The sequence below is a fragment of the Corvus kubaryi genome, unplaced genomic scaffold, assembly GCF_017639235.1.
Source record: "Corvus kubaryi isolate FWS band 111438036 unplaced genomic scaffold, C.kubaryi_AGA036_p1.0 138, whole genome shotgun sequence".
Classification (NCBI taxonomy): domain Eukaryota; kingdom Metazoa; phylum Chordata; class Aves; order Passeriformes; family Corvidae; genus Corvus; species Corvus kubaryi.
The window spans coordinates 2,946,769-2,966,557 of NW_024580672.1; the positions used below are offsets into that span (position 1 = coordinate 2,946,769).

The following is a 19,789-nucleotide window of genomic DNA, read 5'->3' on the forward strand; positions in this document are numbered from 1 at the left end:
GGGGGGGGGGAGGAGAAGTGGTGTTTATATCATACCTTCTCAGACCAGCTAGAACAATTTATACTCTGGAGACCACAAGTGAACAGAAGGAGTAAAGCACAAAGAAGATGGCAGTTAGTCACAATATAGATGGCAGAAACACATAAAATTCCAAGAAAAAGAGTAAACAATTAATTTTGAAGGGTTTTCCTGTACAAAGACAGATTTTGGGGTCACTAATTCAGATGAAGCTATGCCCCATTTCATGGCATTCAGCCTCTCTCTTGAAAAAAGATACAAATACAACATAGGAAAACTAGCCTTGAACGTTTTCCCTTCCTTTCTACATCAAGGGTAAAACAGCCACAAGCAGTTCCCTCACTACCTTTCAGGTAGTTTGCACCTTACTCACAGTACAGAGCCAGACTTTCTCAGTCATCTCTTGGTTCTTCGCCCTGCTGGCAAATGAAACAGTCTGATTCCCAGTTGGTTAAGGGAACCTCTGTCCAGAAAACAAAGGGAAAGCACTGTGGAAAAGTACTAAAGGACTCCCTGGGTGCTCATGAAGTGGGCAGTCTGTTAGCCACAGCAGAAGCTAAAGGTGGTCTCTGGTTTATGCCCAGTTTATACAGCTGCAGCCCATACCTGTGATCTGAACACGTCTGCAAAGAGGGAAGGCCTAAGAAGAGCAGCAGGTAAGCTCCAAGCAAGTTATCACATAAAACCTAGTGATTCAAACAACCCCATGTGCTTCCAGATTTTTCCAGAAGGACAAGAAGGCCAGAGCACCCTATCAATTTTCCCAGATAAAGCAACACAAGACACAGTAATAGAGCACATATCCAGAGAGACACAGCATACTCATACCCCGACCTTCTGTGGAATCCTTGGGTTTCATGGCTCTGCCATCAGTTTTGTATTTATAACTATTGCAAACTCAACCAGAATAACATTTGTTGAGAGTGCTTTTTTTTTTTTGAGAGAGACACACACCACAGAGTAGCAAACAAAGGAAAAGCCTGGAAGCACTTACCAGTGCCCACTTAAGAGTTCCTCATCTCCTTTTGCAAAAAAAGGATTCTAATCATAAAACAGGGCCAATTTCTACCTAAATAAGCTTAAAGTTCTCTCCACAGATCCAGAAATATGGAGTACGTCTCACAGCCTTGCTAAAAGGTTGCAGAAGGCACACAATGGAACAGCTGCTGTGTTCCACTCCAGTGACAGCTACATTTCAGTGGTGGATTAAGTGGTCCAGAACCATTTTTACCTAACTCACAAGGGTATAGTGAAGGCTGTTTATAAAGCCATACAATGATGGGACATACTAAGTATCTTTATACACTCTCGCACAGTCATGCTGGGTAAAACACCGCAAGACACAGAACTTGAAAACTCTACAGTTACAAATTATTGTCTTTGTCCTGCTGTTATACTGCAATGTATTATTATTTGCATTTTAATGTTCTTGCATACACCTTCAGGGCAGGAATCCTATTATCTGAACCATCTCTACTGTCATGTAATTCTACAGTGCTTTATAAAACATAATAGTGAAAAGCAACCACATACAATATACACTAACTCCTTATCATTCTCCCTCTAAATTACAGTAGAAAGCTGGATTCAGTAGTAATGAGGACACTCAACTGAGAAGTTTCCTTAGATGATTTTGTTTGGAGTTCCACTGCACCTTAAAGATTTGGGGAATAACAAATCTATATTTAAACAAGTGTGCCTGAAGCTTTCTAACAGGTCAGACAGCTCAGCAAAATGAAAAAGCAAGTACATGTAAAGCCATGAACACCTACACTCTTTCTGGTAACAATTCTCACTAAGAAAGTGATGAACACAAAAACCAAAATACGTTTCTTCCATGGGGCAATTCTTCAATTAAAGCTTTTTTTTTTTTTTTTTAGCTAAAAGAAGATACAAGCTAGAAATATTAGAATGGAGAGAATGCCTTGGACTAACACCTTCTTAGTTATAATCACAAATAATTGCCTCCTCTTATACTAATGAGCAAAGCAAAATGGAAAGCAATTTAGACAATTCATTCAGGGTAATAGCTTTGTAAGCTAGTATTACTGCTGAGAGATCCATTCTCAATTTCCTCGAGTACAATAACAGAGCAGCACTAAGTTTTTCACTTCAGGGAGCTTTTCTATTCTATGTAAATATAAACAGAAATCCCATTATCTATTGATAAAAACAACAAAGTGAGTTAAATAAAGTTTCATATGTTACATTTTCATATAACAGTCATCAGCTCCTTGGATCACAAGTGTAAATAAAACATTTCACTTACTGAAATCAATGAGAAACCTTCCAAATCCTTGCCTTTGGTATTGGGGCATGATCATTATGCAGGAGACATTGTACTTCTGCTGGCAAAGCTTTTCCTGTGGGAAGGAGAAACAGATCAAGTATGTCAAAGCACTGCTGAAGTGGGCAACTGCCTGCACCTGCTACTGTCCTTGTAAAATATCCCAATAAGGTGAACAGATGTATGGGTTCAGTACCAAAGTCAAATAATTCCATGTTAATACCTAATTTTAAGAAAGAAGTATCAAACATACCCTTCAGAATATTTTTAAATTAGTTAACCACTTGGCATCTTAAAAATTAAATACATTGTCTGAACAGCATAATAAAGTTTAAATGCTGTAAAGGAGGAAGACAGTAAGAAGAGGGAAATATTTTCATGCTTCACTGACCATTCTCTCAAGGATATAAACGTGGAATACAATAGCCATACACATGGTGAAGTTTTATTTTCTATAATTGCTACACTAAGTGCCTGCAGGTTTTCATCTTTGTCTTCTCTGACTATGTGGTCAGAGTGAGGGGAACCCCATATGTGCAGAACTAAGAAGTTATACTTGAAGCATACTAACATTTTCAAAGCTAGATGCTTATAACCTGAACCCAAATCAAGGCAGAAAGCTCAGAAACAAAAGCCTTCAGACAGAATGAAGTCAGACAGGCAATGGAGGCAAATATTACACTGATTGTTTAAGACAACAGAAGCTAAGATTAGGAACCTGTTCTAAATATAGAAGTTTATAGGATCTTTCCAATTTATTGATAAGAAAGAAGAGCTTTGTTACCTTTAAAAGACTACACCCCAAAAATCAGCAATAAGCAGTTTTGAGGGACCAAAGCAACCAGAAATATCAAGGTCAGTATAACTGACAAGGAGTTGTGGTAAACACACATACAGTTTAAGACACCAGCTATCATTTCAGCCTCCACACAAAATGACACTAGACCAGTGATGACATGACAGGATCACATGCCAGTACCTTCATTCCCAAATATTCCATCAGATACCCAAGCCATATTTCACAAGGTTTCTTAGTTTCTACAGAATGGTTAAGTATTTTCTCTGTACAGGCTTCCCACACTCTCAAGATTAATGCTAGTAAGAAGTCCACATCCCGGCAACACATTCATAACCAGGTAAGATAAGCCAGAGCATTTCTGCCAGCATAAGCAAACACACACATTCTTTCAAAAAAAAAGGAGGGGGAGACATGGAAAGATGACATGCAATAATTTGAGATGAAGATTTTTCCCTAAGTTTTGGTGGTGATAACATTTGTGATCATCAGATCCCATTGTGATCCACACAGACTGGCCAAAAGCAACAGGAGTAAAGTGGAGGAAGAAAACGTATCCATTGTTTGAGGGATGGTGTGCTAGTGAAATCCTTCACTCTGCCACCTCAGTAAAGGTAGGACGTGGAGATCCATGTGGCAGCAAGGATACAAGGGTTATTGATGTGTTAGAAACCATGGAAGCACCTAGAATGGTCACACAGGAATTAGAGCTGCTCCCCCCAAAAAGGCAGCAGGATTGAATAGCTCAGCTCAGGTGCACCTACACCAATGCACACAGCATGGTCAGCAAACAGGAGTAAATGAAAGCCATCATGCAGCAGGAAAACTATGACACAGTTGCCATCACAGAGCCATGGTGGGATGAGTCACACAACTGGAGTGCTGAAATGGATGGCTATAAACCCTTCAGAAGGGATAGGTGAGGAAGAAGAGGCAGTGAGGTAGCTTTGTATGTTAGGTACTGTCTTGACTGTCTGAAACTAAATCACAGTGATGGAGGGGTTGAGTGTTTCTGAGCAAGAATCAGAAGGAAGTGCGACAGGGCAGATATCCTGGTGAGAGCCTGTTATAGACCAACCAACCACGATGAAGAGGCAGATGAATTATTCTACAAGTAGCTGGGGCTAGTCTCATGATCACTAGCCCCTTGTTCTTGAGGGGGACTTCAATTTACCAGATTTCTGCTGGAAATACAGCACAGCAGAGAGGAAGACTACTAGGAAGTTCCTGGAGTGTGTGGAATATAACTTCCTGATACAGCTGGTGAGTGAGCCAAGCAGGGCAGGTACACAACTGGACCTGCTGCTTGTGAACAAAGGACTAGGGGGTGATGTGATGACTGGAGGTTGTCTTGAGCATAGTGATCATGAAATGATAGTTTCTGTTTCTTAAAGAAACAACGAGGGGGGTCAGCAGAACTGCTGTCTTGGACTCCCGGAGGGCAGACTTTGGCCTGTTTAGGATGCTGGTTGAGAAAGTCCCTTAGATGCAGTTCTGCAAGGCAAAGGAGTACACAAAGGCTAGATGTGCTTAAAAAAAGAAATTTTAAAAGATACAGGAGCAGGCCATCCCCATGTGCTTCAAGATGAGCATGCAGGGATGACCAGACTGGTTGAATAGAGAGCTTTGTCTCAAGCTCAGGGGAAAATGAGAGTCTATCACCTTTGGAAGAAGACACAGGCAACAGGAGGGCTTCAAGGGTGACATGAGTTTTTGCAGAGAGAGTATTAGAAGAGCCAGAGCACACCTAGAATGCAAACTGGCCACAACAATACAAGACAATAAAAAATTGTTGTTATTCTAAACCACCTACATAATCGCTGGAGGTGGCAGCAAGGAATTCTCCACTTCCAAGAAGGGGGCATGGTTTCAGGTGGAGGTAAAAGAGGGTGTACAGAGGGTCCACAGACATTTTTGTCCTTTTCCAGAGGAGGGGGTGGCAAGCAGTGCAGCAGAGTGGTGCTGGTTCTGACTGGAGGATTGTCCACCACTTTTTTTTCCACTGTCTCAGGCTTGGGGAGAAAAAAATATGGGGGGAGCAGTAGGTCACCTCTGATGCAGTGAGCATTTGGCAGGTAATCACCCTCTTTTATACACTGTTATTAGTATTGTTGCTGTTACTGTTCATTTTCTTATCTCATTGCTCTATTACCAGTAAATTGTTATCTCAACCCATAATCTCTGCCTTTTGCCTCTCTCTATCACCAGAGGGGGTGGGGAAAGGGAAGCGGCTGCATGGGGCTTAATTTCCAGCTGGACTTAAACCACAACAATGAGGAAAAGGCTGAGCTACTTCATGGCTTCTTTACCTCAGTCTTTAAGAGCAAGACCAGCTGTACTCAGGGTACTCAGCCCCCTGAAGTGGAAGACAGAAACAGGGAGCAGGATGAAGCCCCTGTGATCCACAAGAAAATGCTTAGTGGCTGTCATGCCACTTAAGACATCTACAAGTCCATGGGGCCCAAGGGAAGTGTTGGAAGAGCTCACTGAGCCACTCTATCAATTACCAGCAGTCCTGCTTAACCATAAAGGTCCCAGTTGACTGGAGGTTAGCAACTGTAAAACAAACAAAAAGGGGCAGAGAGAGGATCTGGGAAACTACAGGCCTGTCAGCCTGACCTCTGTGCCAGGGGAAGGTCACAGAGCAGACCATTTTGACTGCCATCACATGGCACATGCAGGACAACCAGGGAATCAGGTCCAGCCAGCTTGGGTTTACGGAAGGCAGGTGCTGCCTGACTAACCTGGCCTCCTTCTATGACAGAGTGACCCACTTAGAGGATGAGAGAAAGGCTATGGGGATATGTTCTACTTGGGCTTTTCTCTTATGCCCGGTAAGTAGTGACAGGTTGAGAGGAAATGGCCTTGGGTTGCACCAAGAGAGGTTCAGATTGGATGTTAGGAAAAATTTCTTCACTTAGAGGGTTATGAAGCATTGGGACAAGGCTGCTCATGGAAGTGGTAGAATCACCATCCCTGGAAATGTTAAAAAAACTTGTAAATGTGGCACTTGGGAACACGGCTTAGTGGCAATCATGGCAGTGCTGGGGTAACAGTTGGACTCAACAATCTCAAAGGTATTTTCCAACATTAACAATTCTATGATAAGGAACAAAAATCAAGAGACTCACCCTAAGCTGCCACACCTTAGATAAATGGAGAAAATACTTGCCTAAATAAAGGTTGACGTGTTTGTCACGAGAAGTTCTGACTGACCTTAAAGACAGTGTAAATTGTGCCTACATGTCTCACTTTAATTCCAGCAAGGCCAGCCTCTCGGAAGGATGCGGTCAGACATCCAAGAGATTACTGTATCATATCCAGGTACTCTGACAGGACTTTTGCGCTTCTTCTAACTACTATTTTCCCACAAATCACTTATTCAAGAAAGAAATATATAGTCAGTAGGAGGTAGCAATACTAGGATCAGGAGCTAGCGAATTTCTGAGTAACGGTACCTATCCATCACACCCCTTAGGGACAAATTATAGACAATAATGGAAGCTTTTCCTGTTGCAAGCACATCTAACTATACTTCACCATTTTTCTTGGTCATCTTTGTCAAGACAGTCTACTTAAGTATTATTTTTGTCAATAGTAGCCATCTATTACTTGAAAATCAGCTACAACTGAGAGACATCCACTCTAAACAAGGCAGCCACCATGAAGTCAGGCAATGCATTCTTACATTGGAGCAGCAAGTAACTGCATTAGATCAGACTGCACACAAGAGAGCAACATCACTGCCCATTTACATCTAAATAGCCAGCTGGAACTGCCAGCAGTCAAGCCATGAAAACACATCAACATTCCAAGTACCTGCAACTTTTACAAGTTAGACTTGCCATACTAATGCAAAAATGTTGGGGAAGGAAAAAGAATTAAATATTCAACTGAAACCACAACAAATTCTGGAAACAAAACAAATGAAGAAACAGAAATCCCAAAACAAGAAAAAACCCACCCCAATCCATGTGGCTGAACTCATTCTTAATTTGCATCAGTCAGAGGCAAGAAAGTACAGTGTATTTGAGACAATAAACATAATACTTAAGATTTACAAAGAGGCTTTCATGCTTATGGATTTTTTTCAAAGTTCTGATTTTTCTTTGCTGTTGGTGGAAGTATTAAGGAAAGCAGGAAATTACAAATATTAAATAAACCCACTTTTAAAATTTTTACCTTAGAGAAATATCCAACTAAATGGCAGCCTTTCTCATCATTTTTTGTAAGGACATAGAAGAGGAACGGTTCAACATCATAATACAAGGTTTTGTGGTCCAGAAAGAGCTTAGCTAACAAACAAAGATTCTGACAATAAATTTTGCTCACATTTCCATCAACCTAAAAAAGCAAGACAGATGCAGTTATTTTCAAGACACAACACGTTAGGACAAAACAACCTATTGAATCAATCATATCCTAGAAGGAAACGTGAACAGTATGGTGTGTTATAAGAAACAAACAAACAAAACACATCAAGGTTCAGAAGAGAAATACCCCAGTTTCTCCTTAAATAAGAAATCACCAGTTAGTGCTAATTACTTAGCATTTTTAATAACCCCTGAGTATCTAGATTTATTAAACAAAGTAACTTCACTTAATTGTTCAAGATAGACTTACCTCTTTCACTTTATTCCTGAAATGAAAATGAGTATGACTGGCAGATAAGAAAAATGCACTAGTTAAAACTGCATTAAACTCTGCTTTGCTAGAAGGCAGTGGAGTACAACAACTTTTAAAAAATACCCAAACAAAGAACTGTACTATGTTGAATCCTTAAGGTGTAAGGCAAATAAACAAGTAGCAAATTACATATCAATCACATCAAGGTTTTGGATAAATCAGACAAGACAAAATTTCCATGCGAGGCTAAAATGGTATTGAGTGAGAGAGGTAAATTTCCTGGCTAAATACTACAATTAGTCTAGGTATATTATGAGTGTAAAGAGTCAAGCTGTGATTCAGACAGCTACAGAAAAGCCAGACACAAATGCAGATTTCCTAGATCAATTAGGTACTTCCTGATAGGCTCAGTCAAAGGCAAAACATTTTTGAAATAATCTTCTTACTAGAAAGGTTTGCTTGTACTGATTTTTTTTATAATGACAGTAGCTGTATTTCATTCAGAGAGAGACAAATGATAGGCACTGTGCAGAAAAAGAAGCCATCTTCTATTCTAATTTGTTTTGAGTAAGAATCCTAGTTACAAATCTCAGCAAAACCCAACCTTTTGGATACATTTAGGAATTTTAAAGAAACATCAGTAGTATAGCTGCATTAAGTGGATTGAAGAAAAAACATTCAATGAATAGCTACTGCTCATAAAGGCATCAGAATAAACTTCCAGACAGCTCTCAAGAGCCTATCAAATACATCAAGCTCTCTTACAATGCACTCCATTGTCCAGATGCTTTTTATTACTTTTCACACATATTAGCAAGTGTGCAAATTAAATGTGAACATTAAGTAAGCAGAAATCTCCACTGGGTAAGCCATAAGCCTGAAAACGCAAATTATGTGAACTGTCTTTTTCAGTAAGAACATTTGTACAGAAATGCAAAAAAAACTTCTTAAATTTCAGGCAAGCACAGCTTGTTCATCAGTTTTAAATGTGAGAAGGGGAGGGAAAAGAGGGACGGCAAGCTCAAAAGGAAGCATCTGTCAAAAGTTGCTTGGCTACAGCATAGTAGTAAGCTATGTCAAAGTCTGCTCTCAAATCCATCAAAGTCATGCTCTGGGCAGAGGTACATAAATCACAAAATGCCAAACTTATTTCCATTTCTTTCAAAAACACAAAGCATGAGGGAAACCACAAACTCTTCATTCTGCCTAAAAGAAAATGGTTGCACAGAATTCTTGGAAGGATCTATGAAGAAGGACATCAACTAATGACTAAGTTTCTGTGGTAATCAGTGACAACTGACATTAACCTTTGAAATAAACAGACCCAAATCAACCACATTTATTTCAGAAGGCTTAACGTAAGTGTTCACTGAAGCACCTAAAACAGACAAAAGGAATAAAAGCAGTGGAGAAAGAGTTGGGACATTGCTTTCACAGTACTTTGGTTTCCAGGTGTTTTTTGCAGCAATCCCCCTCCCTTCTCCTTTCTCAGTATTTCTCTGTATTTTACTTTATTTTTTTAAGAAGTTTTCATTCGCATGTTGGCAGTAATTAATAGAAATAAATGGGAGAGCACAATTTGCCTATTGCATGCTGCACAGTTCTTAATACCTGCTAATAGAGAAAATCAAGTTATTTTAAACAGACTGGGGCAATTTCACTTCTTGATAGAAAAAGAGGTAAGTCTATTTACAACGTAAGTCTTTTGCTGGCAGGTATATGATATTTATAAAAACTGCTCAAGTCAGGAAGGAAGCACCCTTGATGCAAATAGCTATTTTTTTAACAGCACAAACACAACCAAACAAACCAAATACAAAGATCTTGTTCTAACTTATAAAAGGACTTCAAGACTGCATCTGTTGTTTAAATAGATAATGGCAGTGACCAAGCACAACAGACATTAATATAGTTTGAGAATATAAGTTTGAATAAGAATCTGTTATTTGCAATTAAAGAGAAATTATCAATATATGCATCTAAATACCACTGTTGAGAAAAGAAGTCCTGGTAACCCCAGCAGTCTTTTCTGTTATTACTACCTGTAAGAACGCTTGAGAAACTGCAATGTGAAAGTCAAGGCATAGTTTTAATAACTGCAGGTATGCTGTTTGAAACACAGAACTCTCTTGTCCAGGACTTAAAACCTCACACTTAAAAGAAGTCATCTCCCAGAAGAATAACACAGATTAATAAATCCAAAGTTGAGGTTGTGGGATTTTTTGTATTTCAGGACAAGTTTCTCAAACATCCAAATGGAAGGCAAAAGCACTTAGGAGCTACATGCGTGATTCTAGAACACACAAGAAGCTGCATTACTTGCTTTTTTACTTTGGGAGCACCTACATTATGATTAGCCTTCTCCCTTTACCCAGGACACTCAAACAGCCAGCAATGAATGGGTGGCAAGAGGTACTCTTGCTGAGAAGGGAAAGGCAAACCAATCAAAGATGAGAACTGCAAAGGAAGCCCTAGGATTCATGCTAGTGAAGTATCTTAAAGAGGTTGGCTAATGCATGAAGTACAAGTACAAATCATGAAAGAATACGGCAGGGTAGAACTGAATAGGTAAGATGGATCTGTTTTTGCAGTATAAGCAGAATCTCAACTTGGTTTTGCAGTGTAAGAAGAACCTCCAAGGAAATATTTAATCATTTTAAAGTTTTCACTAGTTCTACAGCTGGTCTGTGACATCTACAAACTGGTTACTTTCAAAAAGCTTATACTTTTGTTATACCCACCTCAAATACTGAAAGGTCATTTCTTCTGTAGATTTCATTGGCTGGAGGATGAAACCAGCCACATTTCTCTGAGTGCCTTAACAAAATGTTTTTACTTTTCATGTATTTAAGACAGAATTCACACAGGTAAAGCTTTGGTAATCTGTAGGAAAATCAAGAAGATATTTTATACAAAAACTTTGTTGCATTCTGTAAACAAAGTTACCACAAATGAAAAGCCCTTCCCATTCAAAGGTAAGGTACCATACATAAATGCTACTAAAGCATAACTAAATAAATAAATACAACAATAGAGTGAATGATCAAACATTCTCACACACTAGTCATCAGAAAAGGAAAATAAGAAAAGATCAGATTCAATCAATCAATCACAGCGAACCTAATTCAGTAGAGTTGTGCTGTTGTCAGTTAGTTTGTTATCCAGCCTCTGATAGATCTCAGTTACTTCCCCCTTCCCACACTCCACCAAAGCTTTTGCTGTGGACTCCATCCAAGTAAGCACACTGGAATAATACTTCAAATTTCACCTTTCTTGTTCCAAGTAAAGATAAAGGAAGCACAAAGCAGAATACAAGGGATCTCCTTCCCTTTAATTTTCCTTATTTTGCATCTGGGGAAGGCTAGGAGATGGCTTTTCTTCCCACTGTCATTTGCAATACTTGGGCAAGATAGCAAACTGTAGTAGGATTGTACCCCCTCAGCTCCACCTAAACGATCACTTTATTACAGAAGGCAACCCAAAGAGTTCACCTATAGGCACAACATCTCCCTTCCACACATCTCCACAACACAGGCAACGCAGACGAGTGCACTTCTCTGGGGAGGATCCAGTTCACACTACATACAAGTAACCCACATGCCCCATGTCTTACATACCATCATAAACTGCTCCCTTTGGTAATTTTTATGGCTACTTACCTTCATTTTTGAATTACTGAAGCAGTGGAAGACTGCTCTAGAAACTAATTAGTCTGCAAAGTTTTAGAGCAGAGGACAATCTTTATCTGCTCTGAAGTTACTAGCACATCCTGGGATTATAGCCATGGTTTGCACTACTCCAGTATCCTAAAGAAGTTCATCAACAACATAAAAAGTAGTTTGAACTATTTGTTCAATGATGTAATCCCACCACACTCAGCTGAGAGCCACAGTACCTCCTACAGTGTCATCCCACTCTAGCCTCATACTAACAATTATCCATCATTATGCTTCTATCTGGGATTAATTTACTTGATGGAATAGGTAACTCACTCTTTTACAATATGATATAAATTGAGGGAATAAAAAGTAAAACTGAAATAAAAAATTAACACTATAAAAACAGTGGTAATAATAGGAAGTGGAAATGCTCTCCACACTTTTTTAGCCCTTGATTTATATATTATCGATACATGACATTTTCCTCATTCCCACCACGCAAAAAAAAGCAGTTTAGAGTAACACTGTGCAACAGCATTTTGCAACAGATCACATTGCTTGCTATACTAGTAGAGCTTGACAAACACACAGTTCTGAATATCTTCCAATGTGCCATACAGCCAATGGATTAATGAAACATTTATTTTCAGCACACACAAAACTCTGCAGAGATCTGCTCTGCCAGACTCCAAGGTGCACCCTTGCAAAGATGGCCAGAAATGAGATGCTGTTGCCACAACTTGCCCACTTTGACTTTATTTATTTAACATGACATCTCCCCTGGTCCTTAGAAAAAAGGAGATTAATAAATGCTGGATCAGAAACAAGATTAATTTGTCTAAAGGGCCAGAAGCTGGACATACCTCATTGCAAAGTCTAAGGAAAAGACCCCCAAAAAACAACAAACCAAAAAAAATCCCCAGACAAAACCAAACAAATAAATGAAAACAAAAGCAACAAAACAAAACAAAAACAAACAAACAAACAAAAAAAAAAACCTTGAACAAAACCACACCCATTTATACAGGACTAGGAAAAAATTAGTCTTTTTATTGCATCTTTGATTTAGAACTAGCTAGAATGAAAGACAAATCCTTGTTCTCACAGTTATAATTACAAAAGCATATTTGCTTTTAAAGGCTTTAAATTATAAACAGTTACAAAAGAGTAAAAAATAAGTTGTAATTTTCACATCAGAAAAAATTCCAACCATGTATGGCAATCTTAACAACTTGCTACCTTGCATATTCCTGTGGGTAAGGTGAAGAGTACCAGGTCTGGATCTCGTATTTTCCAAACTCAATCACTGAAGGGTATCGCCCACTTGTTTCACCAGTGTTTTTACACCCAATTTTCTGTCAGGTGCAATAAAAAAAAAGTATTAGTTATAGAAAAGTAAAAGAAACTTTAGCTTTATATAACCAATTCCACCCACTGAAACCATGAGAAACCTGAAGTATCCAAATCAGATGCTTAAGCTCTTTAAACCTTGACAGAGGACAGAGTTTGCAAACAGCAAATACAAACAGCAAAAGCCCAGCCAAATAAGAGGCACAACAGCCTCAAGTTCTCTTTTCCCACAGCATCTAATGACGTCTCTATAGTGCTGGTGCAAACTCAAAGCTGTCTTTTTATCAAAACAGTGACAGAAAAGGTATCAGCACAACCCTTCTAGAGTAACTGGAATTTACCTCAAAGAGTCAAGAATATACTAACACACTAATTTCAACTATAATACTGCATTTCAGCTGATCAGAAAATGACTGTAAGACTCTAAAGGGCTGGCAAAATATAAAAGAGTAAGAAAGGTGAGGAAAAACAAGCAATTTCAATGTCAAATTTTAGAAACCTTACCACCTAACATTTTTGGGGACTGCATATGAAAGATAAAGAAAGCAAGAGGTGGGAACTCTTTCCATGAGCAAATAGAAGTATGAGCTAATAATGAAACTGAATCTTTAAACTCAATTTGAGTCTGCTGCTTAACACACTAGGAATGAAATCTGTAAAAAAATCACTGTGTTGACCCACGCAGCAGGTAATGTCAGTTCTTGTACACTAAACCTGAAAAAAAATTAAGTGACTTCCATTACTGAGAAGACAACACTCAGCCATTTATCATGCCACTTTAAGAAAGCAGCAATTGAAACATTACATTCATCTACCTTCTGAGCCAGGTTCTCAAAGACACTGGTTGTTCATTTCACGGACATAGAAAAGTGAAAGTCTGGTTCACTAGTCTGATTCAGCTCAAATATTATCACTGCTAGAAAAAATCTACAGTATTTAAACTCAAAGTGTGGTAAGTAATTGGGTAAAACAAATTTATGAACTCACTAAGCCCAGTTTTCTACCAAGCAGTATTTTCTGGGACAGACTTAGCTTTTCAGAGCATCTGCTTTATTTGCAGCGGAAAATCATTAGGCACATCCTTACTGACCAATATCCTCTCAGTGCTGACCAGGATGTCAGCTACTTTTAAACTCTATGTTTAATCCTGTAGTCCTATATACAAAATGCTCAAGTATATCTTTCAAAATCTATCTTAAGTGTCACTTATCATCTGACCCATTCCAGCATGATGCCTTATCTCCTGTCTGTATATACAGCGTCTCCCAAATAAAATTCACAGCAAGCATGAAGCATTAGATAAAAAGGAATATATTAGAAATGAAGATGAATAGACTGAAAATTAACTGAGTTTTTATTTACAGAAATACCTACACTTTATGCAACATGATTCTTACCTCCAGGGAAAGTTCTCGGGCCTGCTTAAATACTTCCAAATCCTCCTGTGTAACAGTGTCCTTGCTTCCCAACAGAAATACATCCGTATTTTCTTGTTTGATGCTTAGTTTGATTTCAGTATCTGTTATTTAAAACCAGCAAAAAGTTTATTCACAGACATGAAGGTTACATGTGCCTTACCAAAGTGATACTACTAAATAGGATTGCAACTATGGCTGATATGGCTTGGCTCCCCTTTTAACCAAATTTGGGATTACTAAGCAACAGAAGTGAAACCTTCACCCCCCCCTTCTTGTTTTGTAGTTTTCTGCTGCATGAGCTATTTTTTGGTACTTGTCTGTCTGTATAAGCCTTTGTAGTCCAGTTCTACTAAATTAGTTTTGAACCTCATGAAATGGAATATATTCTATTGCTAGAACTATGCCACTCGATAAATTCCAGTACACTCTAGAAGGTAAAAATAAACACAAGAGAAAAAAAGTAGCCCTTAAAACTTGAAGATTAATGCTAAGCTAAGTCTGCATTCAAACATTTCTTAAATAAGAGTAATTATAAAAAAGGTAGCTCACAGCAGTACAGATCAAGTGTTGTGGAGACTGTAGTACGATGGAACTGTTCATGAAAAAGCAATGGAGCAGAGGCAAATGAATTGAAATGCCCACCGTTATAAGCACTGATAGCACACAATCATGATGACAGCACTACTGCCACAGAAACGGCAGGGGAAGAACAAGGAAGTAGCATGACAAGTGGCTACTCATGCGGTACTACACAGCCATAAGCAACATTATGAAGGCATTTGGGGCTCCTAGTGTCACTACAGATGCAAAAAATAATAAAAAAGTGGTGTGGTATTAGTCAGAAAAAAAAACCCAACCAAAAATGTTTTGGAGATTTAGTCAGCATTAGATAAAAGCTCAAGGTTTTGTTGTTTTTGTATGAAAGTGAAGTAAGAACGAGAGAAATAGCTAAGACCTATGTGATAAGAATTTTGGTTTTGGACGGGATGCAGGTTTGGTTGGCACTTTGACCTTTGCTTACCATCATCCTGATCAGGTTTAATCCTTCCGTCTGTCAAGCTCCCCTTCCCTGGTGAGGGGGTCCCCATCTGAGGGGTCATTTTATACTTTAATCTGCCTAGAGTCCTGTGCTTTTTAAAGAAAGCTGTTCTGTTGAGGTGAGCAATTGCTTTAAAAGCATGTTCTCTAGACACACCCCATCCAGAGGCACAAGCATGAGAAATAAACCTACTCCTAACCTCTTTCTTCCCATAGAAACAGCTATTAGGTGTTGGTGTGGAAGACAACTCTGGTTTACTACACAAATGCTTGTGGGGTGCATAGCTTGGGTGACCCTTTTTTCGAGACTGTTCCTGAGTGGTATAGATATGAGAGAGTCCATCAAAGAGTCCCTTTAGCTGACTGCTGCTAGGAAAGCTACTAAAGGAGGGTATGCTTGACTGACTGAAAGAACTTTGGGGAGAGTTAGAAGAAGTCAAAGTGCTGGATTTTTGAGAACTGGGGCTCTGACCAGAGATGGGGATTGAGGGTAGAAGTGAAGAAGGTGGAGGTTTTAGCTTTTGTGTGGTACCTGTAGCCAACACAAGAGAAGTGCATGACTGTTTCTGAGAGACCTTTTTCCTTGGACGATAGTGCTTTGAAAAGTCTATTATTTCACCTCGTGATCTGCGACCATCAGGTGATGGTGTAAAGAACTTAGTAAGGCCATCAATGAGCCCTTTGGTTTTCTTGTTAACTTTAAGTGTAGAGGCAGATATGTAGGTGGAGGTGGTGGTGATTTTGGTGGTGGCACCAGGCCGAGTGGGGTCTGTAACAGGCAATCTGCTGCTTGAATCCTTCACAGATGCAGCATGACCAGATGAAGGTGTGGTACAGACTTTAGTCTTTTGACCCCTACCAGGTGACCCCCTTCCTGTGAATGCATTCACGGATCCTTCATCACTGGTTACAGACCTACGCAAAAATCAGAAAAATAAAAATCAGCATTCAAAATCTTAACTGCCAAATAGTACTGCAGTTTATACAAGTTACCTTGGCCACTGTACTTAAAAAAAATCTTTAAAGAAATTTAAAGACATACACACTTTGGAAATACATTTCACACTATGACATAATATCCAGCTATTTTTTTCCCCTTTTCCTTTTTGTTCCCCCTCCCCTCTTATCTTTAAAAGACAGTCCACAGTATATATAAATGGAAGCAGCTGGCAAGCAAGATCTCCCAAGTATACAGCCTTCTCACATACTTCTAGGCACAGCCAAAGTGTGCTTCTTTGGAAAAAATATCATTACACCATGTTTGTACAACAACCGCTCCATCACCATAGAGTTTATTGTACACACAGAGGAGATGAATGCTTTCAGTCTTAATATGATATCAAACCAGTTAACTTCAGACTGTGTTTGCTTAAACTGTAGAGAAAGTCTATTAATCCTTTAAAGCAATACAGTCAATCTTCAGGAAACTGCTATTTTTTTCCCCACACTCTTGTTGGATCATGTAAAATGTGGCAGTAAAAATTACCACCAAAGATCTAAAAGCCAAATGAGGTAGGTGGTTTATTAAGAGCATTACAACAAAACCAAAGAAATAGACTGTTTAGAAATCCTAAAAATAGCAAAAAACAAAAATAGCAAAGGAAGGAGTAAAACTACAACCAAGTGCTTTTGCAGAAAAGCCATGAACTTATCAGGCCTAACATGGAAGGTGTTTGGAAAAAACAGAGTGGTGAATCTTATTTAAATGCTAGGAAGAAAAAGGGCATACCGAAAATCAGCATTTGTGACAGCAGAATTATGGGTTTAACTAGTTGCTAATAACTGAAGAGAGGAACTACACTGAAGAGCAGTATATTCTAGCACACAGAAACTGAACTTTTTAAAGTATCCGCAGTAAAAGAAATAGTTATCAGGACACACGATCAAATTACAAAACCAAAGAAAGACACATTTGTATCACATGCTTTCTTTCATCCCTTTTCCATCCTGCTCTTTGAAGTTAGCTTATTTACTTCACAGCAGAAAGTTTTCTTCCACAGATTTTTACCTTCTTAATTGAGATACTGAAGTAAATTGCAACAGGTTATTTCTAATTAGAGATTCAACAGCCTAGGGCTACCATCTGGTTTACTACCTCCAAGGGCTCACCAGTTAAAGAATTAGCCCCTTTTCCACCCACACAGCCTTAAATTTGGTTAGTTCCTAAGGGGCAACAAAACCAAAAACTCCCTAGTCTTTTGAATCCTTTGGCATCATAATCCTAAGTCTATCACATGACCTATTCTCAGTACCAGATGTAGTAATCACCAGCAGTGCCAGAGGCCAGCACACACCTGGTTTAAATTAATCTTGCACAGTAATTTGCCTGTGAAGGGCTTCCTACAGACGGTCAACAGGCAAAAATTATGCCAGTGCCACTGGACAGATTTTCTTTGTACTACATACAGGGACTACGCAGCATTGGCTAACCTTCCCGTATTTCATGTGACCACACACTTTTTATGCTTGACACTATTGTCTTCCATACTCCACAATCACTTTTAAATAGGATTTCACGTGGAAGAGTCTCTTCTCTTATTCTATCTCTAACCACTGTTTTTCCAAACCAAGAGTACTTTGTTTTTATATATATGAGACATTGAAGTAACGGAAATGCGCTGGCAGTATTGTAAATATTTATTTTATAAAGAGCTTCCCAAGTAGTCCTGTAACATGCTCATGCAGCTCACTTGCTACAAAGAAAACCTTTATGAAAATATTAATGCTAAAAGAACTTCTACATCCCTTAGAATGATGTTCACCTTAGAAGTTGCAGCTCAGAATCTCAATAGCAAAACATAACGGTAATACCCTCACAACATTTCCAACCTTTCTATTACATGTATGAGGAAGGACGAGAAGCAGAATTAGTGTCGGGGGGACATTGCTGCTAAATCCACTGTGGGAACCCAAATCAAAGACATGTCTGTAGAGAAGTAAGATGGCAGTACTGTATTAGAACTGGTCCTGGTTCTGGTCAGGGCAGGGTTAATTTCCGCAGTAGCTGGGGGGAGCATGGCCAGGATTTAGGGATTATTCTGTACAACCCCGCGGACAGGGGAAGGGACTCTTTCCCAGGGAGAAGCCGTTCTTTCCAGTCAGGTAAGCAGGGAGCAGCGGGGTAACACCATTCCAAATAATCACATGTGAACTCTTTTGCCTATCTTGTACACTTGGTTATTGGTATTGTAGCTGTTACTGCTTGCTTTCTTATCTCACTGCTGTTTCCAGTAAATTGTTCTTATCTCAGCCTGGGATCTTGACTTTTTGTGCCTTAAGTTTCCTCTCCAGCCACAGGCAAGGGGAGGGGGCAAGTGAGCAGCACGTGGTTTGGGGAGTCCCAGCAGCAGCACTAAGCTGAGGAGTACCACTCCTGAACCACAAGAGAGCCCTAACCTCCTGTTGGAAGGTTTATGTGTTTTCAAAGGGCAAAGCCAGAGGTACAGTAAAGCCCAAGGTATAGCTAGAGATACAGGGAATATTTTTATTATGCACACACAATGATATATAGAAATTTCAATGACCTTCAGATTCCTAGACTATTTATTCAGGAGGAGAATGGAGAAGTACAATGTTTCACCCAGTCTAAAAGCATGGTCTCATGAGCCAGTACAACTACATCCTTTACTTTCATATAGTGTCACACTTTATTCTTGTCCTGAATGACTTTCCTACAGCAACATACACTGAATTTTAGGACAAGAACCAAAAGATGAAAGATGCTGCCAGAGAGAAAGGGAAAAGAGAACACAGCAAGATGCACAGCCTCAAGTACATCAGCTTGACTAGTGGGCTATACTGTAAGTACTTTTTCTTCTATTTTCACATGTGGGCTCCACTGGCTTCAAAAATCCTTGTTTTGCAAAATGCAAAGTGTTACAGCAGCTCCCATGCAACTCTGAATAATATGAGACAGGTTTTCAGACTGTAGAGAAGAATGTCACAATGTACAGAATGAGTCAGCTGCTGATTTGACATAGCCAAACATTTAAATAATATTTAAATAGGGGGAAAAAAGGTATGGGTGGATAGGAACACATGATGGAGGGCACCATGCTACTGTAGCTGACACAGAACCTGTTCCTGTTTAACACTCAATGTAATGTCCACTCAGTATCTGAACACTACTTAATCCTTTAACCAAGACTTACAATGTCCAACTACAGTGTTTCCTGGGAAGACAGATGCTAAAAAAAATTACAGCACACTCTTGTCTTAGATAAACACGGTACTGAGGAGCAAGAGGAATTGCAATCTCTTTTTCCAGTAACCAGTGGCACCTTAAGAACAGAATTCAAGTAATAATCTTTTCCAGAGTACCACTGAAACCAGAACTTCTCTATTACTTGTATAGGTTGCTTCTTGGAATGGGTTTTGTGAGCTGATTTTAACTAATTAAGTAATTTTTATACAGATTTCAAACAGCTCTTTGAGCAGAACAGTCTCCTGAAGTTGTAGGTAAGCAGCTTGATACTACCTACTGTGTATTCTGTAGGTACTTCAATTACTTGAAGCTACACTTCAAAGACAGCTGCAGCATATGTTATTATACAGAAGTTTATTTGCATCCGCTATAAGTACAATTTTTGATAAAAAC

General features: G+C 39.1%; 1 protein-coding gene across 9 annotated transcripts in view; it reads right to left on the reverse strand.

The window, feature by feature from the left end:
- The window catches only part of KAT6B (lysine acetyltransferase 6B), a 111,252-nt gene that overhangs the window by 30,442 nt on the left and 61,021 nt on the right, over nt 1–19,789 (reverse strand). For 4 of the 9 annotated variants that reach the window (XM_042018620.1, XM_042018619.1, XM_042018618.1 and 1 more), the window contains 6 exons: nt 15,176–16,107; nt 14,134–14,255; nt 12,626–12,741; nt 10,469–10,610; nt 7,284–7,445; nt 2,288–2,381 (listed from right to left, as the gene is read on the reverse strand). In XM_042018620.1, coding sequence (XP_041874554.1) covers nt 2,288–2,381; nt 7,284–7,445; nt 10,469–10,610; nt 12,626–12,741; nt 14,134–14,255; nt 15,176–16,107 — 1,568 coding nt within the window. The remainder of the gene's footprint in view (nt 1–2,287; nt 2,382–7,283; nt 7,446–10,468; nt 10,611–12,625; nt 12,742–14,133; nt 14,256–15,175; nt 16,108–19,789) is intronic. The other 5 variants (XM_042018623.1, XM_042018625.1, XM_042018626.1 and 2 more) reach the window with 2 other exon arrangements.